The 26,093-nt window shown below is 46.8% G+C and overlaps 1 protein-coding gene across 1 annotated transcript in view; it reads right to left on the bottom strand.

The window, feature by feature from the left end:
* Nucleotides 1-25,516, bottom strand: part of LOC142587041 (chymotrypsinogen B-like) — a 32,368-nt gene extending 6,852 nt beyond the window's left edge. The window contains exons 1-5 of the mRNA XM_075697924.1: nucleotides 25,152-25,516; nucleotides 21,041-21,077; nucleotides 18,123-18,202; nucleotides 10,651-10,734; nucleotides 9,440-9,558 (exon numbers count right to left, since the gene is read on the bottom strand). Of these exons, the coding sequence (XP_075554039.1) occupies nucleotides 9,440-9,558; nucleotides 10,651-10,734; nucleotides 18,123-18,202; nucleotides 21,041-21,077; nucleotides 25,152-25,217 (386 nt within the window). The 5' untranslated portion in view covers nucleotides 25,218-25,516. The remainder of the gene's footprint in view (nucleotides 1-9,439; nucleotides 9,559-10,650; nucleotides 10,735-18,122; nucleotides 18,203-21,040; nucleotides 21,078-25,151) is intronic.
* Between the last annotated feature and the right edge of the window lie 577 nt (nucleotides 25,517-26,093).

The following is a 26,093-nucleotide window of genomic DNA, read 5'->3' as shown; positions in this document are numbered from 1 at the left end:
GAGGCTGGTTCCCAGAAAAATCTACCGCTTTAAGAAAAGGTTTTCGCACCTACTGGCACAGTAATTTGTTTTGCACACTTTAACACGTTTCATCGGGGTCCTTTCTTTCATCCTGAACTTGCATAGCACAACGATCAATGCAGGAGGGGTCGGTGATAACGTGTAAACCAGATTTCGGAACATATCTTAAGACGACATGCTGCTTAAACACTCTTATCGAAACCGATCAGCGGATCGGACTGTTGTCCCGGAAGACAGAAATTTGATTCAACTGTCGGTTACGCAATTATTTTTATATAGAAGTACGAAACGAGGCAGAGGAGGAACCTACGTAACTACCGCGAAATGCATGGAATGAGATAAAAATGCTTCGCATTTATAACAATGCCACCAGTGTTAGCGCAGTTTGCGACATGACCTTGCCGAGCACCTTTTAACAACGAATCCCGGCCATGACGAATGACGACACCAAATTTGTATAAGCACTAAAGATTGTGGAATCACGTGCATTTTATGCCAAACGTAAACGTTGCATTAGCATACAACGACTAACAAAACAAATAAAGAATAAACGAATGTTACGTTATCATCCGATTATAATCTTATCATCGTTATATAAATTATGCCCACCCATCGTATTCCGGAGAAACATACAGTCCTGAAGGAAAGGGCTGCTTTCTTTTCGCTTATTTTTCTTTTCTGGGTTCATTGTTGACACAGAAAAAGATAACAATGACAACGTAGAAGTCGGTAGGAATTATTATGTGCCGGCACATGCTAGTTAGTGATGTCATCGCTTTCACCGCTTATAGCTAGACATTGTTCTCGACCACGAGATAACATACGCGAGACACAAGAAACGTGCTGCTATACGTAACTGCTTTTAATTGAGCTGTTAGGAAGCTTCGTGTCCTTGCGTTGTTATAGTCAACAAGTCATTAGTGGTTTTTCCAGAAGTACGAGAGTAATGGGGAGATGAAAAAGCAACGCAGACGTCACCATGGAACGAAAGTGAAGCGTCTGTTTTGCCGAACCCGGCCAAGTATGAATTCTTTAACGCTTCGCTGTATGAGAAGTGCATTTGTTTCGTGTGTCGTATTTTTGTTGTTACTTCATTAAGATTGGGCCATCGAGTCAAAAGTTGATAACAGCGGTCATGAGCAGAATAATGAGGAGATCTGTTTTTGTGCACAGTAGTATCGACAACATGCAGCTTGTGGAACCTTACCTACACGACCTTGCAGTGAATGGAAGTTCATGCGGGTAACTTCGAGACTAAGCTGAAACAACATACACATCTGCCATCCTACGTGCGGTAAACCTGGCGATTTAACCCGTGAAACATGCATGGATAGAACAAGTAATGCAATACGAAAGCTTGCTTGCCAATAGTCCGCGTAAAAATTTAGGGGCCGTTAGGACTGCCTTTGACGGAAGCTGCAGTGTCACAAAACCTGCCCAAGCACTGCCCCAAGTTACGTGACTTGAATTAAATCTAATGCTAGGGTTTCACGTGCCAAAACCACGCTTTATGAGGCAGGCAGTTGTGAGGGGCTCCGGATTAATTGTGACCGCCAAGGGATCCTTCACGTGCCCCCAATACACGGAGCACGGGTGCTTGCGCATTTCGGCCCCGCCGAAAAGTGGGCTACTGATATATTTATTTATTTATTTATTTATTGTACCCTCAAGGCATACAAGCATTATAGAGGGGAGGGGGTCAATCATTCAATATAAATAAAGTTATTTGCACATACACAATTAAAAAATTTCAAAACATGGGAACGAATGTAATTTCTAATAACGAAAATTCACACTGTCATGCAAGGCTTGTACAATGATTACGGCAAGAACATACCATTGCAACCAATTGAGACACTAAAAGATGAAGTTTCCAACCAACATAGAGAAGAAAAAAAAATGTTGGAATGCGTTAATTTCCGCTGGAAAGAGCTTCACGAAAATGGTCACAGTTGGTAATGTTAACTAATGAGGCGGGAAGATTGTTCCAGTCGAAGCAGGTTTTGGGCAGGAAAGAGTGCGAGTATGTTGCAGTGTTTTGGTGAGGGACATGGACTTTATGGTTGTGATCAAGTCGAGATGAAACAAAATTAGGCGGTTTAATCAGACGGGTCCTAAGAACATGATTATGATGATAGATCTTATGAAACAATGCAAGTCGAGATAGTTTCCGTCTATTTGCAAGCGGGGGCAGATTAAGTATCGATTTCATGTTAGTTACGCTGGAAGTTCGATGATAGTTACTTAGGATAAAACGTGCTGAGCGATTCTGCATTCCCTCCAAGTTATTGGTAAGAGTTGCAAGGCCAGGGTCCCAGATTAACGATGCATATTCGAGATTAGATCGGACATAAGTGATATATAACTGTCGCTTGAGTGATGAAGGTGCGAGAGAGAAGTTTCTTTTCAGGTAACCAAGCATGCGATTGGCCTTTGATGTTACGTGCTCGATGTGGTACTACCATGAAAGGCCATTAGTAATATGTACACCGAGGTATTTATAGGTAGTTACGGTTTCTAACGCCGTGCTATGAAGAAGGTAGTTTGGGCAAGGCATGTTATTACGCGATACTCTCATTGATTTACATTTAAGAATGTTAAGCTTCATTTTCCACGTTTGACACCAAGCAGAAATATTATTTAGGTCACTTTGAAGGATTATTGTGTCAGTGTAATTAGAAATGTTGCGGTAGATAACACAATCATCAGCAAAAAGACAGACAGAAGAAGCGATGCTAGCAGGTAAATCATTAATATAAATCAAAAATAGTAATGGGCCTAAAACTGAACCCTGTGGCACTCCGGAGGAAACAGGTGCCTCCATGGAATCGGTTCCATTCACCGTGACGAATTGAGTCCGGTTAGAAAGAAAGTCGCGTATCCAGTGCAGTACTAAAGGGTCAATGTTTAGGCTGGTTAGTTTTAGTATAAGGAGCTCATGGTTTACACTATCAAAGGCTTTCGCAAAATCCAAGTATATGCAATCAGTGATGAGGCCGCCGTCAAGGAACGCGTGAAGGTCATTAGTAAATGTTAGTAGCTGTGTTTCACAAGAAAAATGTTTACGAAAACCATGCTGGGATGGATGAAAAAGTTATTCGACTCCAAGAAGTTAACTAAGTGAGTAAATATGACATGTTCTAATATTTTGCAGGGAACAGATGTTAGTGATATCGCACGATAATTGCTTGGGTTGTGGGCGTCACCAGACTTGTAGAAGGGCACGACCTTGGCTACTTTCCAATCCTTCGGCAAGCATCCATCGTTGAGCGATTTGGTGAAAATGTAGTTCAGAATGATAGAGCTGTACTCATTAGTGTTTTGCAAGAATTTAGCGTTGATGCCATCCCGACCACATGAAGATGATCGTTTTAGTCTGTTAATAATAGCACGAATGCCGGCTGGGTCAAGCATGATGGGATCCATTGCTGTAAGATGTGCTCTCGGATACGAAGGAAGAGTGAATATTGGGTCCCAGAACAAGTTTGTAAAGGTGTCATTAAAGATTGAGGCGCAAAGATGCTTCGGAACTGGTTCACGATTGTTATTGAGAGATACGTCGTTGTTATTGCTGCTTTTCATAGTATTCCAAGAGCGTTTAGGGTTAGTTTTGAGTAAGGACGGAAGTGTTGAATGGAAAAAGGTAAATTTCGCCGTTTTCAGTGCCTCTGAATATGCCGTAGAAGCGGCTTTGTATACAGCCCATCTCGCTGGGTTAGGCGATTTTTTCGCACTACGAAACAGCCTGCTTTTTTTGTTCGATAACCGCTTGAGATATCTGTTATACCAGGGAGCGTTAGTGTTGTCGTAAACAGCTCGTAAAGGAATAAATTTGTTAGTTAGATCAACTACTTTTGTTCTAAAAGAATTCCAAAGTTCTTCGACGGACTGCTCATTGTAGGTTGAAATCAAGTTGTCAAGGAAGGAGGAAAGTTCAATGTTAATAGCATCGTAATTGCCACAGTTGTAGTCCCGTATTTGTTTCAGTCGTTTTTGTGCACGTGTAGAAGGAATAGACAATGTAAAATGAAGAACATCATGGTCACTTAATCCAGGCACATGAGTAACGAGTGACGTCATATCAGGAGCAGATGTAAGGACGAGATCGAGTAAGGACGAAGTAGTGGGTGTTACACGTGTCGGTAACTGAACAATCTGTGATAGGTGAAAATCAGTACATGTGTTAAGAAATGTGACCGCGTCCACGCATGTTGGTTCTGAAAAGGGACACAACTGGGACCATCTGATCGTGGGAAAGTTAAAGTCACCTAGAATAAAAAGTGGTACACCCTGCAGGGAAGCGCACAACAATCTGGTTTAAACAATCATGAAAATCTGCACAAAAAGTGTGACCCGAGGTAGGGGGACGGTAGCAAGCACCGAAGATCAGTTTTTTAAAATTAAGAGTAATGCAACACCACACTATTTCTAGATTGCTACTAATATGGATAGGATAAGATTCAACGTTTTCATTAATGGCAATGAGAACGCCTCCACCCATTCTATCAGTGCGATCACGACGATAAACATTAAATTTTTTGTTACACTGAAATAACTCCGAATCAGGTATACGGCTAGAAAGGCAGGTTTCCGTTAGTACGACAAGATCAGCATTACAGTCATTAATTAACGCATTTAAGTTATCTTTTTTGGGGTAGAAACTACGTATATTAGTAAATAGTACAGACGCACCAACTGTCGGGTCACCTCCCCTCATCCTGTCCTAGCCATTGCCAGAGTACACCTTACCCGACCGAGTTGATATTAAGGACGGCTTTTCAGCCCTGGCTGCATTAGGACTAGAACTCTGTTCATGCACCTTGTCTTCGACGGAGTTATAGATGTAACATTTATTATCAATGAGAAGTTTGTTGTGGCGCATGGGTCACCTCCCCTCATCGCCGTTATGTGCTGTGCTTCAATGAAACTCTTTGATGCCAACTTGGGTCGCTGAGTGTGTGCCTTTGGGCATGTGCTGCTCTTCAATGACAAAACAATGCTGAAAAATGGCTCCGGTGTGGGGCGTAATCGAACATGCGACATACATGTGGAGACAACCTTGTCCGAATGTATTTACACAGGCTGCACACGCGAACTTCTCGGCAGCGCCAGCAGATGGCGCAGCGTGTCCAGTGAAAAACGCAAGATATTGACCCTTTTCGCAGCGTGGGCGCTGCCATGTTTGATCACGTGGTGAAGCGTCCATTGCCTGCCTCAACTGCCTCCGTTGCCTCCGCGCTTACAATGGGCGTCTATGACGCCGGTGCGGGTTAGCAAGCCACTGTTTCTGGAGATATCGCAGACGGTGACTAGGTGGACGACACGAAGCTCTGGCCACAGCTTCAGAGAACAAGAAAAAGTGCTTTGGAAGCTCATTAAGCTATCTTCTAACGGCGCGAGCAGCGAGTATGGTTCTTGTTTTAAAAACGAGGATAAATATGCATTCCAAGCTATCCAAACTTCCCGCTCATGAATTCAATCAGCTTTAGTGCGTTTCCCTCTTCGTTCTTCATTTGGAAAATATTGTGAAGCAGCGGCTTGCCATATTTATGACTCAGTAAGCTTCCTTGGTGCGGTCACTATCTGATCATTTCTGCCTAATCGCTGGCGGGTGTGCTCAGTTCCGATATATTCGTTCTTGTTGCGCGGAAGGCTTGAAACGTTGCCGTTCTGTACATTGCAATACCTTGTAGCAATGGTGTATTACCGCTAGTATATCGCTTCCGTCGCGAAACATTCAGCTTCGACCATTCATACGCTATCGGTGTAGTCCGTCATTTAATGTGCGTATATGGTGCGCTTATAATCAGATGTGCGCCCATTCACTTATTGACACGTTGGCGAAGAATTGGCGTAAGATTACGTGCCAGTTGGGATAGATGTGCGTAGATACTCTGCACGAAACAGGCTATGACAGCAAGCGGCGCTACTCCTTTGTCATTGTTTAACGAGTGGCACTCACTCTTGCCGACTTCCCGGGGCTGAATCACTTTCTTTGAAGGTTACCGATACAACGATGGCAGATGAGCAAACTTATGTATCCTCGAAGAAAGCCGTACATCTCGAACTGCCGGTAACACCTACGGGCAGTTGCAGCAACGGTCGGTGAACTTGGTAACACAGATTCATTCCAATCCTTAATATGCCAGTCGCTATTTTTGCAGCCAACTACTGCACACGCCTTCAGTCTGCACGATTCAATCCGGCGTGATTGGAGCACAGTGTGTTAGCGGAAACTGAATTGCATTTCCGACAGCTGGTTGCGCAGAAGCAAGGTGGACTCGACAATGGGTTTCGTATTCGTGGGCTGTCGCTCAGGCGACGTTTGGCGCGCCGACAAAAGCGCCATCTCGTTTCGCTAGAACAAACTGCTCCGCGAAAAAGGTCAATAAACGCGGCTGCAAACACGCATCATATGGGACGCGTTTCGGAGGTGGCAGCTACACTGCTGCAATGCCAATCGCACTAACGTTGACATTCATCGAAAGATGACGCCTCCGCAACTTTCTTTGATAGGACTGAATACCTTCGCGAGAGAAAAAAAAAACAAATCATTTTCATACGTATCGAGAAGTACTCAATGTTATGTTACAAGTGTATGAGTTATGTAAATGACCTTTTGAGAAAAAGGATTTGTAGTGAGAAACCGAGGTTCATTTGTCAGGTGTTTAAGATGTGTAGCGAGAGAGTGTATACTGTCATTTCCGCGTCCTTAGCGTGAATAAGAATTTTGAGGAAAGGTGTGCAGAACAAAGCGGAGTTTGTGAAATGCTTAAGTTGTTGAGTGTTGAGTATTGTAGTTTCCTTTTTCAGGCTGTCAGGTTAGATATATAGGCATTTGATGAAGAGTTTGATGAGCAAAACTTATGCAAATTCATCAGGCGCCTAATGCGTCAGGCGCTGAAAGTTAGCTTTAATGCGCGCTTTTCGTAGTAAAGTAAGTTAGTATTTTGATTAGGGGCTTCATTTCCTAGCAAAAGCAGAAGTTACATTAGTTTAAGGGTCGAAGTGAGTTGCTTTATTTTTTTCTTTAGAAACGTTCTTGTGTGAGTGCTATCTTTGCTATAAGTTGATTTTGTTTTAACGCTAATGCTGCAGAGAAGAAAAAAACGATATCTGTTCTTCCGCTTGCATTGTGTTGGCGATCAAAAGGCCACAATGCTAACGCGTAAGGTCGTAGCTCCTATTGTAAATTGAACACTGTTCTTTATTTAAGTTCTAAATATGTACCAGAAAAACGGTACATTGCGCCGCTAGAGCCTGGGCTTGTAGGAGCATAGCTTTCGTGTCAGGTACAGGAAAGGACGCGATAATGCCAATGATGATGGCCTTAGCTGTAGCTTCCCTGCGTCAGGTAAAATGCTGTATTGTGCCAATTTTATGTACTATTCAAATGCGGTTACGTTTGTTATTTTTTGTTTCTATTTTTTGTTTTTTTATAACCAACATTATTTTTCATTTCAATGTGCTCCAATTTTTTCTTTTTTTCTTTTTTTGCTGGTCGTGGCCTGCTTTAGGAAGGGGAACAGCACTTCCGACTTCTGGTTCCTTCATTTATTTTTCTTGGTAATCTGTAACGAGAGCTGCAAATACCATTTCCGCGAAGGTGCTATTTGAAGAAAGTCCGGATCTGGCCGTTCTGTTTGATGGGGGCCTCTCTGTTGTGCCTTAGGCTTGGAGTGTCTCCCGGCAATCCTAGGGAAATGCTCCGGAATGAATCATACGTACAGGCTCCACTGGTCTTTTCAAGGTTCTTGGATGCTGCAACCCCTCCGAGACTTTTCCTGTGGCAATGGATGGGTTGTTACGTTGGGCCTAAGATTCAATAAGGCAAGCGGGCAATGCTCGCTTTAAAAGCTAATTGTGATCAACAGTGAGAAAGCCTCTTCGCCCCGACTCCCAGACCGGACATGCCACATACCAAAAATGTTTGCAGTGCAGCTACCTCCAGGAGCAAGGATAGCTTTGTAATGGAGAAACTTCGGTAGTGTCATTGGCCATACTGAGCGGTGGATTGAGTGTTTCTGTTCCCATGGCAATCGCGAGTGCGCGTGTCGGGTTGATTGTGAAACCAACGAAAAAACGCTCAAGGTGGCGTATTTCGACCGTACATAGGCACAGCCACTCCACTGAGATGGCTTGAGCAACAAGGAGCAGCCCGTCATCGACGTCGCGGACCAATAAAGGACAGCGCCCTCTCATTGATGACTCTCCTATGAGAATTCCTCGCTGATTGTCCCTGCTATGCATGGGACCTTATTTAAGATCGGGACGGTTCAACTGTTAGACCACAATGATCCGAGACGCTTGCCATGTGAATACCATGAAAATACGTATGCCTTGTTTTTCCCTCGTCATGATGCCTACCTTCGTCGTCGTCGTCTCCTGAATAATGCGGTAAAAGCAACTTCATCTTGTCTTGGTTGTATGACTTAATACCTCTCCATAAGTAAATTTAGACGCCACTGGGGCCCCTATACAGACACTTGCCCATACATATTTAATATTACTGTTTTCTCCATAATTTCTGGTTAAATCGAGAGTTTTTTACACCTTCGGCCTGGTTTAGTATACTTTTAGAAAATATAAAATTTTCAGGCGGTCATCGGAATAGTGGATTTTTCAAATCGGATACGAATATTTGAAGGACACTGATGAGAACACTGAATCGATTGTTTAATATTATCATCCTTCTAAAGAAAAAAGAAGAAATATGTTGAGGAAAATAGGCAACACGGAACAGTTACTTCACTGCACTGATTGCTTTCGAAGTCACTCAATAAATAGGCAGACGATAATTAAGCAAGAAGGTTAAAGTTTGCTACGTTGCTTCGGTTGGCTAATGCGGGCGGTTAAAGTGGCTGAATACTCTGTGCGATGACTTACTTTCTGTGATAAATCAGCCGTAATTAGTGTAGTAAACCCGCAAAGTTATCCATAATAGAATATTCTCCGCAGTTAGACCGACCAACGCCCATTTCACAGAAATCGACGCACGTTACAAAGCAGCTACCAACAACAGGCGCCGCCCAATACACGCTATCAGTGACGGCGGCCAAACTAATGACCAAGTTGTTACCGAACAAAAAGCTTTGTGAATTTTGAATTTCACGTCGAGACGAACTATATTGTCTACGAAATATACTGACTATTTAGAACTGAGCTTGAACAGTGCGAATAAAACAAGGACACGAGGAAACAAATACCGCATACAAGCGCTTATTGCCTGTGGTATTTGTTTCCTCGTGTCCTTGTTTTATTCACGCTGTTCAACCTCAGTTCTGAATGTGAACCAACCAGCCCTCATCGAGATCTTACTGCGCTGAATAATTCGTAATGCCGTATTTGCACTCAGACAATCGCAGCCCGTTTTCTTTCTCCCTAAAATTGGCAGCACATTGAGAAGCGGTCATCTCACTCGGGCAGCAGGCAGTGTCCAGCGGTGAGCACGTGCCTCCGGGTGATCATCGTCCCGCCACACAGGGACACGATGGTCTGCATGTTCTTGCTGACCAGCCGGGCGCTGCTCATCTTGCTCTGAAAAAGTTGAGCGAGGCATGGCGCGCCTTCCATTAGCCCAATGTCCCAATCGTATTAACTTTAGATAGGCTAATATTTGTACGAAACGGGGGCACACTTTGCATTTTGAAAGTGGCAGGCGTTATTCGCGTTAACTAATGGTAATAATATACATACTGGTTTCGGGTGTTTGTAATCCTTTTGATTCAGGCCAAAGCTTTGCATCAAACTGGAGTGAAAACACACATAACCTGTGGCGCCAATCGTAGTGTTGCAGTATGTGTGCCGTAGTGTACGTAGCACGCTATAGTCGTGAGTGGCGCAGGCTAACACTCTCAGGGCTACGTAAGGTAGGCATGCAGAAGTATCTACGAAAGTGCACTCGTGGACAAAAAACGGTCGGTGTCATTACGGCCTAGGTGTCACAGCATTCACAACCTTCTTATCATTGCAGTTGGTAACGGTGGAGTTAGTAACGTTACTGACTAAACAAGGTTACTAGTGGGTCTGAGCTACCAATTCCGGACGTTGTTCGCACCGCCATATGTAACGTTTCTACTGGATAACGTACTGGTAGTAAGTGCGACCTTTTTTAAGGCGAAAGCATTAAGTGACTCATACCCACAATGGCCTTGAAAAAAAATGCGTCGTCCGGTTGAATGGTGCAAAAACTAGCGTCATCAGCAATGGCTCATAATCCCCTAAGCAAGAAAAAAAAATGAAATGATTCATCCATCTCGTAATGCACAGGATACAAGCACTGAAGTCACTGATACCACACAAAGAACAGCGCACGCTTCAATCCCTAGCTGAGAGGAGGGAACGTAAAGTCTAAGAGAAACGTCGTCGGCGCGAGTCTGACCCCGCTATATACGAGCGTGCGAAGCCGCCAGCTAAGCGTCTCAAAACGAACCGACGAAGCCGAACGGCGAAAGCAGCGATGCGACAATGCGCGACGGCGCATTATCAAGCGTGCAGCAGGTTTTCGCATTCACGTGTTACAGGAGTGTAACTTGCAGCCGAACTTTTTTTAAGAGTGTGGACGGAAGGACGGCCGCCGCGGCAATTCAATTCTATACGGCATCGGACACGGCGGATGCATCAACTCACCATCTCAGTCTTGAGGATGGAGCACGAGTCGGTGCCGTTCTGGTCGAACCCCTCGATGGGCGTGTAGTAGGTGGAGATGCGCACCTGAACAAGAACATCATGAGAAGCAATCAGAGATGTCGAAAACGGGCGAAAATGACCTATTGGGAGTGTTACGATAAGTATATCGGGCATAGTATAAGTATAAGCAAAAGCATAAGAATATTGGGCGTATGAGTTCAATGCAGGTACCGCACCGGTTATACAAATCGAAGGTTCTTATAGCTAGCTTTCGCTTTATGCCTCATAATCTCAATATGCAATTATCTCAATGGAGCCAGTGGGGCGTTATATAGCGAAGTTACGCAGAAAAGGTCAATGCAAACGAATAGCCGAACGCTTCTAGAAGGCTATTCACTTTATTGAAGGTATGATGCGCTTTAAAGCGTAGATTTGCTGCAGTGAGATCTTCTAGGCAGCGTTTGCTGTTTCATTGCGTGATTCCGCAGAGGACGGACACGTTAACAAGTACGTCAGTAGCAGTACCGTAGCCCTCTCCTGCAGACGCTACAGGGGGAGAGGGTGACGGGAGAAGAGGAGGGCAATCCTTTCCGAGGACTTCACTAGCTCCATCAGGGTATCTAAACTTTCGACGCCCCCAAAGATCCCCCGTGACAGCACGTGCCAAAATGCCCGGTTTTTTATTGCGAAAGCAATACTGCTCGCACTTTCGGCCCATCGGTGGTCGTGGCGCCGCCTTACACAGCTTCGCGTCACGTGACCATGTGACGTCACGCCAGACCGAGAGACGGGGCCCCAGCTCGCGGCCCCCACCGTGCTCGCGGCATCGATGGTGGAGGCGAGGCCTTGCGCGCCGCTGCTGCGGCGCTACCGAGAGAGGGCGCTCGCTGGTGCGACGTCACGCTAGGAGGATAAATGGGGCTAGAGCTCGGCTCCTCATCACAGTAATACCATGTTGTGTCCAGTGTGAATCCATGTATAGCCATGCATAACATAGATAAGTCATAAGTGTACCAAGGATATCAATAGCAGAAACCAAGCAAAACAATGTATAGCCATAATTTTAACAAAGGGCAGCCATGTCCACACCATCAGCCGAATCAAGGCGCAGCCAACGGTATTGCTTTCGCAATCTTCCAGGCTTAACCAAGCTAAGCCTTCAGCCAATTTTTTCGCTTACGCACAAACAATGATGTTACTATAAGGCACGTCTGCAACGGCGCCAAGCACCACCTTCACAATGTAGCCCATTGTCCATCTTCTGAAACACAGGAATTGCCCTGAGTGAAAATTGACAGTCACTTGAGGGGGGATGTGCCTTTGAAGATCAACTTCCTTATTTCTGCATGGATTTTCATGAAGTTGGCACAAATGTTTAAAATGTCTTCCTGATGTTCCATAAAAGTTTCAAGCATAAAAGTTTTTTATTGAGCAGATTTTTTCTCCCTCGAACTTTCTGGAGGGCCTGGCGAGTTCGAAAACGCGATGGAAGGGTCGTCGAGTATTGACTGCGTGTAAATGCGTGCTAAAGGTCGTGATCTTCTTGCTTCTTAGCTTTTTTCTTTTTAGAAAACTAAAATTTTTGATCATTTTTATGTTATATTTGCATCAAGCACATTTTCAGGGTGAACGAACAGCCAGATCATAAATTCATAAAAAGTCAAGATGAAAAATCGAGACTGTCACGACCTGCACTGTAGCCCAAGGAACGTGGAAAAAGAAAAAAAAAGAAAGAAAAATCATGAGCCATTCTACTCTGTGAAAGTTGACCCGCGAAGCTGTTTAGCACACGACACGGAGGTTACACATAATTCTGAATGAAGTATGAGCCATTGCTCATAGGGGAATGAGCCATTGATGATAACAGTTTCCGACATGCTGTTCTGTATGTTGTATGCGCGATTAGAAAGAACTTAGGCACTGTTCGCTTCACTTTTCTGCGTGCTTGTAGCCTCTGCCTTTTGAGGGAGGCTATGAGCTATTGCATTTTTTGCTTGCTTACGGGAGCATGAGCCATTGATGATGATAGTCTATGTTCACGGAGAACAAAAATGCACGGAACCCAAGCCATATACAACTTCGCTGTAAAAACAGAGTCAAAATAAGCTATACGATAACACAAAAATCAGCTCCACAAACTGACCAGAAAGGCACACAAGAAAACAAAAACAGTTTTGAGGAAACGGCTAAGTTTCACCTTCTCTTCAGTTCTATAAGACGAACCAAATTTGTAGTCTTAGGTGTGCTTTCTGATTTGGAGCTTCTTGGACATGTGGCCTCTAGTTTAGTGTGCCTTCGCTCCCCCTTCCCCCCGCCCCCTCCTACCGTTTTTTGTATGGAATTTTTGGCTGCTGCTCTACAAAGAGCATGGTGCCTGGTTCTCAAACCAAGTGAGGTGCAGAACTCTGTGTGGGCATCAATATAGGTCCTGTCTTGTATATGCAGACTGCCCACTGATAGCAGTCGCCAGGGCAATCAGTGCGGCATTTTACTGCGATAGCAACGATAGGAACACGCCAAGCGCATTTCCTCCGTCGGCGTCGGCGTCGCCGTGAGGTTCCGCATAAATTCCAAGTGTGGTAACATCGTCGCCCCGCGCCCTACGCTGTATATGCGAGTGAAGGCTTGCGAGGCGAACCGACAACCGCGGCTGAATCTCGCCCGCGCGAAAGAGACGAAAGCGGGGAGGAAGCCCGCAGTGTTTCGTCGTACGCGATGAACCCAACGTTGCCAGGCACCGGGGGGGAGGGGAGAGATGAGGGCTGCGATCTACTACGGCTGGGCGGCTGCGCGCGGTCACGTGGCCGTATCTCGAAAGCGATCTCCGTTGGGGGCAGAGCCTAGCTGCGTCGGCGGCGCGTAGCTTTGGGTGTGCTGTGTGTTCTCGGCGCTCACTTTGCGTTGAAGCGATATATAGCACGAATATCACCTCGCTCGCTGCTGCTACCGCGATTCGTCACGGCAACATTTTGACAGCGAGTTTCCGCGGTCATTGAGTCAGCTGCGTTCATTTTGGCTTGAGCGCGCATGGCACCATGCTTGTTAATTTGGTTACTGCGCCTAAGTTGACAACTTTGTACGGCCGATAAAACCACTATTCTTACTTCGTATAGCTGCCCACTAATTCGCTATTGCAATTGAAGCTTCGTCTTCCGGGGCTAAACTGCGACTTTTTTTTCTTTTGTTAGATTCGACAATCTTAATGAATGAAGGTTCTGAGCAGCCTTCAGAGTCATCTTCCCTTGACAATGGCTGTGGAACTTAGGATCAGAGGGCCACTGATAGTTATGCAGCTCCTAGGTGATTTTCAGCTCGTACGCCTCACTTCTGCAGCCAGGTGTCTCTGCCAGCCCAAGGGGCCTAGTGAACAGAGCTTGTGATTAGGTTATCTTTATGAAGAGGTGTTATGATAGATATTCTGATAGATATTCGTGACAATATTATAATACAGTCGGCGCGCGATGTGCTTGATTGCTGGTCCGAGGTACCGATGTGCCGATGTGCGAAATGCCTAGCCACGGGTACGAGGAGTCGACGCACGGTGTGTTTAGTCGCACAGTCGGAGGAGCCGATGCACGAAAAGCTCAGGCGAGGGCCCGAGGAGTGTGTGCGCGATGTGTGCGATGTTTCGAAACACCGAGTGCTGAAAGGTTTTGCCGCGTGTTGGAGGATTTCCCGCGCGAAGCTTGGTCGCGAAGTCCGCGTCGCCGAGGCTCGGAATGCTTAGCCGCGGGTCCGAGGCGTCCACAAACGGAGGGATCGGCCACGCTACTGCAATGTCCGCGTATAACCCGTTCTGACACTCGTAGAGATTACGGAGAGTGGAGACTCAGACTGTCCAGAATTCACGAGGTGCAAAGGGCGGAGTAGACGGCGCGAGCGCCGGACCAATGGCAAACTGTGCTGGACTCACGTGGCGGGCGCGGCCAATGGCAGACTCCGGTACGACCTTCATTTATTTTCTTTTTGTGTACTTGTCCCTGCATGGAGGAGATAGCTGAAGCGGTATATTTGAAGATGAAGAAATGCGCTTTCCGACAAGACCAAGATGGTGGCGCTCGGTCGCGCCGTTCCGGAGATACTGTTGCATGAAAAACACCCTTCTTTCGTGACTTTCGAGGAATTTTTCGCCAGCTTGGCTGATACAATAATTTTTTTGGTGCACTTATACGTGGATATTTCGGAATCAGATAGAAAAATAATAATTGAAACTGAAAATATGATCTTCAAAAAATCGAGTTCTTGGCCATTTCTCGCGACGCGAAAGCCGCGTTCCCCCTTAACTATCCTTAAGTGACTTGAATGCGCAAGCATTATGACTTGCTTACATTATTGCCATTTTTAAAAAATACTGCAACGTGTTTGCGTTTCCTTCTTCGCTTTCCTTTCTTTGCGTTCATTAATCAAGTCAGAACTCATCACCAGGTAGCTGGTTGTTCATATCGTGATTGATTCACCATACCACCATGACACACGCGGGTAATATCAGCAAACTTCAGTTTTATTTTTATTTTTCTACATTCCAAGATGTCATCCATCTTAAGCACTCAGTTCCTCGAAGGCCAACGGTAGGTCGGATGTAATGAGGTCTTCTTCCATGACACCTATCGTCTTCCGAGGGATACAGGTACAGGCGGGACAGCACCGCAACGTTCATCAGTCCACGCGTGATTTGACCCCTAAAGTGCTTTTTACCACTTACGGCAGAAAGACAGAGATAACGGCAGCGCCATCAATCACACAAGGCGGTGCTACAACCCGACTCAACAACGGCGACGACTGGGGGGAATGACCCACGTTTGTGGTGAATTATGCGGAGTTCGCTTCTCCCCGGGCATTGCTCTGACGAGGACTACATCGGCGGGGAACAATGTTAAGTGCTTCTGTCAACCTGGTGTTTAGCTGTGCGCAGTGCGCAGTCTTACAGTTGCCAGGCGTTTCAAGAAAACAATAATAGATCCCACCTGCATCTTCCGGGTATTGTATGCAACTCTAGAATTGTGATTATATTCGAGGCATTGTTGCCACTCATCGCTTTCGGAGGCACTGGCCCGGGCCGTCCACCTTGCAGCTATTATTTCCCTCTCTATAAGATCTAGCGACGTTTCGAGGGCCTCGAAGGTGTAAAAGAAGCCCTACGCCCGTCTTCCTTTCTTACACAGTCTCGTTTATGACCTTTATGTGGTAAATAAATTGTGATGTTTTGCAAAGCAGCTCAGGTCTCTGCCCGGCCTTTCGACATGAGACGTCCATTGCCATGCAGTCTCCTTCGGTCAGCTCATACGTCGTAACACTGGATGGCTGCGCAGACATAGACCTTCAGACGTGGTAACCTATCCCGCAGTACAGTGGACCAAGATGCGCGATAAAGGAACCGACGCCGCTAGCGCTAGCGCTATCGCAGACATAAGGCAGGTACTGCACACACCACCATTATGGTCTGTCGCACAACGTTTACATGTGGGTCCGTAAGACGACGTCAACATTGACGATTATCGGTACCCTACCAGCTAATTTGTATATCAGTACAATAAAGTCTCTTCCTGAGAACGCTTGCTGCTATACTTTTCGAAGCAGCCTTCTATATCAACGCATCATATCGGCCATTATTTTCCGCAGAGGGTATTCTAGAGTAACGCAAGTCATGTCGGGAGGTAGAGATTTGCTGTGGGAGTGATCGACTAAATGAAGCAACGGATCAGTCTACCAAGCCATCTGCTGTGGAAGCTAAGTCGTGGGTGTGAATTCGAAACCCTTTACGACGGAGATGACAAGAAAGAAATAGAGAGAGAAAGGAAGAAAAAGAAAATGAAGAAACCAACCTTGCACAGAATATGTGTGTTGTGAATTACGCCAGATTACTGAAATTAGTACGGGGCCCTCCAGTATGGTAGCTGATCATTCAGTATGGTATTCTGGTTTTGAACACACCAATGCTAGTTCGAATCCCGGCCGCAGTGGTAACTCTTCCACGTGGGAGAGGCGCAAAAATACTCGTGCAGCGGGGTGTACATCAAATAACGGCCAGGTAATTGAAACTAATTTGTAGCACTATCCTACGGTGACCCTCTTAGCTGATCATCCTGTGTATTTACGCCACCTTTGTCAATACAAAATGCAAAGGAACCATCAGTCCACGGCGCGGTACCACTCTCCCAGTCACCTCATTGACATAGAGCATGGACAACTTTCACCATGCTCTGTCGCCACTTCTTTTCACTGAGGAAGGAAAAAAAGCCACAGTTTCGCCCGAAAGCCGACGCATCGATTGCGATAGCGAATTAGCTTCAGCCATACCAAGTAAGGATAGTACTCTTATCGGCCGTATCAGCGTGTAAACATTCGCTTGCTAACTGAATCAACAAGCATGGTGTCAGCGCGCAAAGCAAACAAGAAAACATCACACTCGATGACCACGGACACTCGCTGTCAAAACGCTGGCGGGAGGAATCGCGGCAGCAGCAGCGAGCGAAGTGACCCCCGTGCTGTCTATCGCTCTAACGCAAACTGAGCGCTGAGAACACAGAGAACGCACAAAGCTACGAGCCGTCGACGCACCTAGACTCTGCTCCCAGAGCAGATAGCTCTCAAGATATGGCCGCGCAACCGCGCGCCACATAGGCAGTTGCAGCCTGAGTAGAACGCCGTCCTTCCCCGCTACGCCTGTCCCTCGTAACGTCGGGTTCCTCACGCGCTACGGAAGATGACGCGCTTCCTCCCCGCTTTCGTCGCTTTCGCGCGGGCTAGATTGCGTCGTGATCGTCGGCTCCCCTCACGCGCTTTCACTCGCACATACAGTGTAGGGTGCGGGGCGATGGTGTTGTACTCTAGGAGTTTATATTGAACATCACGGCTACGCCGACGGCAGAAACGCGCCTGGAGTGCCCACATAATTGCTATCACAATAAAAAGACCAGGAGGAAGCATGACGACAGGCAGTTAGCCTCAATAAGGCAACCTCCTCTGACACCCCCTCCTAATCTTCTTTCTCTCCCTCCTTTTGGGGTCCCATCTGCGCGTTGACCATTGGTGAAACCCGGTTTTGGCGTCACTTGACAGGTACTGAAGAAATACAAGGAAGCTATGCTCGCGGACGTAAGCGTAAAAATGGTGGTTATAATGATACTGCCATCGGTAGTAAACGACCTCAGTTTTTTATTTCCAACGGACTTGCAAAAGCAAGTGGCAACCGCAAATGTCTTGTAGAAAGCTGGCAGCAGAATGAAATGTCACTGTCATACACAGCCTCCTAAAATGTTATATTATTGTGAGAAGCGGGCGTGCAAGGCGATTTCCAGTTCGAGTGTCATCTGCCGCCCTGTTCACTACAGGAGTGCCCCTTGCTGCTGCAAGGCCGCTGACACACCGTGAGGTGGACGCTCGCGTGATATAATTAAATTTGGGTAGGTTGCACATATATCATAATGCATTGGAAATGACGCATGAATAGAAATAAGCAAATAAGCACCCACCACCCACGGGTACTTGTTGGTGGGCAGCGTGGAGCCATCGACCACCTTGGTGTCTGCATTCAGGCCGCACCTGCTGTGTCCTGCGAACAGAAGAGGGGACAGAAGAAAAGTTACTCTACGTGCGTGTTACTGATAAGGCAGCACTCACCGCCTAACTGCAATGAAATCGGTTAGGAGTGCGCAGTAGGTGTGTACTGGCGTCTATCGTAAATGTAACGCAGAACACTTCCCTGACGCCTGCCCATGTAAGCGAGGATTCCTCAGTTTTGAAGAGCCGTGCATTGAAACACAGCACATGGTATGCGCTACGATGTGCAGGTCTCTTTATTTACAGATTACTACGCGGCCATGGCGGTTTCTTCTTGTTCCACAGATGTCTGAATCTTTCGAAGGGGTGCCATTCACAAGTGAGAGAGAGGTTCTTCTGTAGTCCCTTTTATGTACGTCTGTTGACGTCAATAGCGTCCTTCAAACTGGCTAGTTGTTCCAATAGTAGTGTACCCCAGTTATATGCGAAATGCACTTGCGCTACTACTGATGAAAGACCCCGTGGTGACGATTTTCGCGCGTTTGAATCGCTCGCTACAATGCGCATGTGTCATAAATCGTTTGAGTGAACTAAGAACACATATAGCGTAAGACATTTAGTCAAGCGCCACAGTTGACCGGGGCTCATCAGATATTCCTGAGAGTTAAGGGTGAGAAATCGGTACAGCTTGTGTTGTCCAAATTATGCACTATGTAAGTTGATACAAGACATGACGACAATGTCCACATGCGTAGTCGATAAAGGCTAGAAAAAGAAACGGATATAAAAGTCCGGAAGGGACGCTAAAGAATCGTCGCAAAAAAAAAAAAAAGAGGTAACGCAGGAACTTCACAGGGAGCTGTCTAAAGAACAGGCTTGTGGACTAGTTGGTACTGCATAGCTTGAGGTGAAGCGCAAAAGAGCACGCAGGACAACTGTCTACGTATGCATTAGCATTGTGCTGCTTGCTGATCTCCACGCATCCGGTGTCATCATTAATGTTATAAAACTTGATCCTACCGTATAAACCCTTATCGGTCGTTATAAACCTTATTGTAATAGAGCCTACCCTTATCAACCCCTAGCGGTCGTTATAAACCTTACTGGACTCGATTCGAGCCTTATCAACCCTTATAAGGCGGTACCAACCTTATCGCAATCGATCCGATCCTTATCTGTCCGTATCAACCTAAGCGGACATAACCCGGGGCTGATCAACTCTTATCGGTCTTTAATAGCCTTACCGGACTCGATCCGACCCTTATCAACCCTTATCGGTGCTTAGTAACCTTATCAGAATTGCTCCTACCACTATAAGCCCTTATCACGCTTTAGCACATTATCCATCTGCGTCGAACCATTATCAACCGTATGGGCCCCATATAACCCCTCATCACTCCTTATCATCCTTATCAACTCATTGACTGTTTGTCTGCCAGTACTTGTTGTTTTATGCATTCATTTCTTTATAGCGATTCGTCTTGGCTGGCAGACCGACGGACCGACGGGTTTCCTCGTTGGGTAGGCATACAAACGCGTATTCATTTATAAATCCTTCATAGACGTATACCAACAGTACAACTCACATCAACGATAGCGGCGCTGTGCAACCGATTTTTCACACCCCTCGGAAGTACTAATGGTCTGTCTGCTGGCTCACGAACTCGCTATAACGTTTCAGCAGTTACTACTGCAATTGTTACTGCCCCAAAACAATTTGCAAAGGGTTTTTAAAAAAATATCAACTTCGCTGTAAAATCGGCAGTTTCTTCCGAAGGCGAAGCATTGGAAGATATAGCGAGGTTGATGGTGTTGCGCTTAAGGGCATCCAATAATGTTGGCGGGATGAGAGTAGCATCGCCAGTGGCGTTGCAGACGTCGGACCTCAATGGTGCTCGAGACGACACAGACAGAAAACCATGGTGGTTTGTAAGTGCCCTGAGCAAGGATTTGACAAGCTTAGCTGTGCGTCTGCTGTACGTTCGGGCGTGGTATGCACACAACCGATCAGCAGCCACGCCAGCCTAATGAAACTTTCGCATGGCCTGAAGCGTTACGCATTAGACATACCTGTGGCACAAATTAGAGCAGGAGCACATTAGACACGCTAACATGAAAAGGCACGACGAACATGCGCTCAGTATCGCTCGTGCTTGCGCACGCAATATTGCACGCAATTGTGCAGGTCTCGTGGAGAGCAGTGCGACGGTGCGTTCCTTTGGCTATTTCGTTTGCGCAACCAGACGCACTGCGCATCGTTGACGCTTCTTGAATATTTTTCTAACCCTTCTAGCGCGGGCCGCTCACAAGCCGGTGATACCGCGACACCACGGCGGCTAAGATGGCGAAAACGTGCTTAAAACATTCGCACAGTTACTATCGAAATAATACTCGAAGCGAGCCCAGTCATCTGTTTATATTGTTACTAGACTCACTGCAGAGCGTAGTAATGCATAATTATAGACAAGATAAGAACACTCTTGCCGACGTGATCCAGCTGCTCACTCAACGAGCCGCCCCCTACTTATTTCTCTCACTTACTCACATACTCTATACTAGCCCGCTCACTTTCAAGTCATCCGCTTATCCACCCCTATTTCATCACCAACTCATCCATTACTTAATCGCTGACCAGCCTACTCACTCACTCACTCACTCACTCACTCACTCACTCACTCACTCACTCACTCACTCACTCACTCACTCACTCACTCACTCACTCACTCACTCACTCACTCACTCACTCACTCACTCACTCACTCACTCACTCACTGATTGCTGCGCTCTGACGTGCGGAAACTGAAGGCTTCAAGATCAGTTACATGACTGAAGACACATATATAACTACAGTAGACAAATGAAAACAGGGGCTAAATGAAACATGCCTCACCTCTGACTGAATCCAGGCTTGATGCTCTCTGTGTCTCCTGCGCATGACAAAGTGCAACGACACTTATATTATGCAGTCAAATGAAAAGACTACGTGAAATACGGTGTGAACGACAGTGTACAATCACATAATGTGGTGCATGTAACTGGGAAAGGAAACACGGTAAATATGTAGAAAATAAACGTGTCAATTCTTGGGTAGCATTATTCCCGGTAACTAATTGTGCGCTTACATTGAAAAATTCTGTAAAGTTTGTTTCCACCAAAATGGAGACCGATGGACAGCTATCCTGTCCAGCTTTTCTTTAAAAATTTGGTAACGTAAATTTGTCCATATCTGAATACAGCAACAAAGCAGTAACGTACGCGACAAGTATTCTAGAACCACACAAGTCACTGTGAAAATGACACTGTCCAGAAGGATAACGTTAATATCATGGTATGTTAACTGCTGACGAGCGATTTATGTCGCCGTAAACAATTATGTGTTTTAATGTTACCATATGTGTATCATTACAGGAAAATTTTTCTTAGGCTTTCAAGCCAGGAAAGCACACACATTATCGCAGCCACTCTGGAATGACGGCAAAGTTGCCCATCTCACGGATTCTCGATATACAGCCCGTCTATAGTTTCCTTACAAGGTGGCCGGCTTAGGCAAGCCAGAGTTCCAACATGTACATCAATCTTCACATGAAGACGCCGCATACATCAGTTGGCAGTCCCTTAGGGTGAACGGCCTTCCAATGTTACCGAAGAAAAATTTGCCCGCCTTCTCAGAGCAGCCAGTCAGTAAGTCAATGTATCCCATGAACGCTACTATGGGTGTGTTGCAATTCTGGCCAGCATCGGAGACAGTTTACGCAGACGTCCAAGGAGACAGCCGAGACAGCTTTGAGCCCAAGTAATGGAACGCGTGTCGAGCTGTCTGGAAGACACATGCAAGATGCCTCTGCGATGTGGAGTCATCTCTCGGTGACAAGGAAAAGCGGAGAAAAGCATACATTGTCTCTGAATTTTACCCCTTTGCCTTGGCGAACCTATAAACACCTGGTTGATCCCTCTTTCATAGGAATCGCGGTAGAACACGAAAGTGAAACGTGTCCTCCCAGAAGTTGTTGTATGTTTATTGTACGAGCATAATTAAGTTGCAAGTAGCCACCAGCGGCTCCTCACCACTGCACAGGGATCCTCGACAATTGCCCCACAAGCGAAAGCTTTCGAACGACTCGCGACAGGGAAACATCAGCCGGACACACTGCAATGGGTGACTTGCGCCGGAGCACAGCGCAAGTCTGCCATAAACCGCAAGCGTTCGCAAACCGTACAAGCGAAACCGAACGGGCTCTTAGGGAAATCGCTTCGTGAACTCACGGTCCGCTACAGCGAAAAGTGCACGATATGCGGGCCGGCGACCGTGCTGCAGGTAGGTTTGTTTGCTCAGCACGCGGTGTCCTGTTTGCGAGCGGCTTCCTGCTGCCGAGTCGCTTCGGCGAAAGTATACGGCCACTTTGGCCCGGCTCCGTAGTGTCCTGGGCAGCCAGTCGAGTCGCGACGCGCTCAGCTTCAGGAATGCAAGGGACAGAGTTCGTAGCGTGCGCCGCGGACGCGCGAAAGCGTTCCTCACGCTGGTCTCGCCGGACCAAAGCGAGATTTGCCCGTCGACGTCGTTGCCTCTGCGCGCCGCTTAGCGCAGCAGTTTTCCTAGACGGTGGCAATCGCGAGCGAAACAGTAAGGCGGTGTGCACGCACTGCTGATTCGTGTTGCAGCTGCACTCTGAAGGCGACGAGGCGTCACGGGCTGATCCGACGCGGAACAGAAACCACGTGCGGAAACTGCGTCGTCACTTCATCAGAAGACCTACACCACCTACACCAGGCTACACCTCGTTGGAGCCTCCGCTGCGCTGAGACTACTCGAAGCGCTCGCCGTCGGCACTTGCTAGTGTCATGGCGCAGTACTTCGCTTCAGCGCTCCTAGATGGCGGCTCCATCCTCGTCAAGGGAGCATATTGTCACGTAGTAGTGATGGTGAATAATACAGCTGAAAATCTGTGACCGACGAAACTGACGTTTATTGGGCGAACTTGTGCCCACAAAAGCAAGTTACACTCAAAGCACACCGACAGCTGCGAACGCAGTCGGTCATCATCGAAATCTGATTTGCCGGTCAAGCACGTCGGCTGTTATACATGAGTCATCGAAGTTTCCGTAGTAATCGCTGGTTCCCGCGTGCCTTCCAGAAAGTTCTACGCAATTCGTGTCGCACATGCAATCAGATTACACGAGCTTCGGTGACAACAGAACCATCGATAACATTCGAGAAACTTCCCTTCCTATACATGCGGGCGCGTCCCACGCTGAGCGATAACATTTGTTATGCGGTGAAACGCGCTCAAGCGTAAAAGATAAATAAGTACACGTGTCAATATTTTACGTGGTCGCACAGACATCACATCCATTACAGGAATCTGATCGTGGACCCCCGTAGCACTTTCGCGTTAAGAAACACAACATAAGTTACATTAGGCCCATAGGAAAACGTAACTACGTTTTCTTGAGTGGGGATGACGTTCCCGTCGAGTTTTTAAGCGTCCTGCTCAGTCGCCATCTTTCTTGGACGAGGAAGTAGCCTACATCGTTTTTTTTTATTTCGATGCGGTGTTCTTTGACGTCTTCGTCAGAACTGGAACGAGATTTAACATGGCCGCTGCCCGCTAAGCCATCTATGTTGCCGTCTACGGCGAGTACTAGAACACAACCTATGTTTCTAGAAACGCATTCCCAGTGATTCTTGACACTTGCTCATACGCAAGACCACCGCTCTGCAATAGGACAACAGGACAGTGGTCCTATAGGCAACTTGTACCACACAGAGGGCGCTACGAAGATCTACGAAGCTTTCATTTATAACACCAGCGTCGCCGACACCGACCGCTAGGGATGTGAAGAAAACGATGCTTCATCGTTCATCCGGGTGTTAGCTTTACCGAGCTTTAACTCAGAAATATTCGCCCTTCTAATCTCGGTTGCCAACGTTCCGAGCAATACGGAACATGCCCACTTGAACGCTTGCAGATCTCGATCGGACACACTTGCGTCGTAATAAGGAATCGGAGATTCCACGGCGACTTCTTTTATCGCGTCCCTCCAGTTTTGCTTCCCCCGCTTGCTATAGGCCGTGTGTCCTGACGCTACTGTCAACGAGGAAAACTTCAGCACGAAGTGACTATACTGTTTCTGCTAACTGCAAGGAAGTGACAGTCATTGCACCGAAAACATTTTTGTGGACCCTGCGTGTACGTTTACCGAGTATATATTAAAAAAAATTCTATAGTGTCGGAAGATTCAACCGAAAGGGAGGGAACACGAACACCATGCCACCCAGTCCCCGCCCGCGCTTCTGGTGCCGCTGGGCTTTGCCTTACGAATCTGAACGCCATAGACCAAAAGTGGTTGCATTCACCCAAAAATATGCTTCAGGGTGAGAGAGAAAACCATAGAGTAACCGCTTGGTGCAAGTTCTGACTGCTTGTATATGGTGCGGCAGTGTGAGGTAACACTTATACACCTCTATCCGTGTGTGTGTATATTACAAATGCGGCGTTTTACCTTAATAAAGCGGGATGAAGTAACACATTTAGTCACTTTTGCATATTGCCGATTCCCTAAGAAATTTTACTATAGAGCGCGCGCAGAAGTGTGTTGCGATTTTTCTGACTGCCATGGAGTGGGGATCTTCACAAATGCTGACTAGAGATAACAACCAGCCAGTATGTGCATGCAATCATTACTGCTGGAGTTACAATGTTTACAATGTGTAGCTCTGCTGCGGAAGAATGTGCCCCCTTCCGTACCTTCTTGATTACGTTGCAAATACAAGGAAAGTCGACGGTCTCGAACGTGAAACACGTGTTCCCTTCTATGTGTCTTTTCTTTCACAGCGCGTATATTTGGAAAGTGACACGTCCGTGCTCGATGCCAAGGCCTTGTAGTGTGCGGTGCCGATACTCATGGGAGGGGGCGGGGAGACATTGCACACTCGTCGTGCAAACGGCGAGCAACAGCAAACACGACCGCGCTACGAAAGACGAACGGAATGCAGTTCTCACCGCCAGTGACCACGGCTGTCCAGTCAGGAGCCCGGCAAGGCAGAGCGCAAGACGGGCGAGCGCCATGTCGGAGGCCTGGAAGATTCTTCTTCTACATCGCCCAAGTGGCTCGCGCCTCGATGGCCCACGCGGTCTGACGCCGCAGTGCTCGCTTTGAGATGTGCCGAGTTCGAACTTTCTCTTCTGTTACGCTCTCTGGCTTTGCGGCACTGCTTCGCGGACGGGTCAGAAAGCAAGAACGAACCGCATACGGCGGTAGGGTGACGTCGCGATGTCGCGAACAAATTTACGGCGCGCCGAGGCCAAAGTCCTTGTGCAGTGGAGAAATGCCGAAGAAGACGAAAAACACGGGGAACAACAACAACAACAAAAATAAAATATACGGCGAGGTTGCGGGAGGGCGAAGAGAAGGTGCTTTTCAAGGGGCACGTGAATGTTATTGCGTACGGAAACGTTTCAACGAATGGCATCGCCTTTTCTCGCACGCTTTGCCCGATGTGTGCTCTTTTCGTTTCTTGTTTTTTCGTGTCTTTTTTTTTTGTGGAGGGAAGCGTCCTTGCGAACGCCAAGTGAGTGATTCGACGTGTGTGACAGGAAAGTCAAGTCTGGGATGTCGGGCGGGTGCCTGGTTGTCAGAGCGAGTTTTCCTTTCGTTCCGTTGGCTTTTACACTTCTCGCTGAGGGGCGATGAACGCGATTACACTCTTGCGAAGCTACTCAGCTCTTCATTAAATAGACTCGCTCTTGAAGCAGCGAAACAGTCCTTCAGTTGTAACTGGCTGCATTTCGTCTCTCAGCATATCGGCCGACAGCTATATTTATCTCACCTTATGTGTCGCTTCCGTCAGACGCTATGTATTTTACAAATGCGGCGTTTTGCCTAGATAAAGCGGGATGAAGTAATTACATTTAGTCACTTTTGCATACTGCCGATTCCCCAAG

This window comes from Dermacentor variabilis, chromosome 7, assembly GCF_050947875.1.
Source record: "Dermacentor variabilis isolate Ectoservices chromosome 7, ASM5094787v1, whole genome shotgun sequence".
Classification (NCBI taxonomy): Eukaryota; Metazoa; Arthropoda; class Arachnida; order Ixodida; family Ixodidae; genus Dermacentor; species Dermacentor variabilis.
The sequence above is the reverse complement of the archived record's forward strand: the minus strand, read 5'-3'. Positions and strand labels throughout refer to the sequence as shown.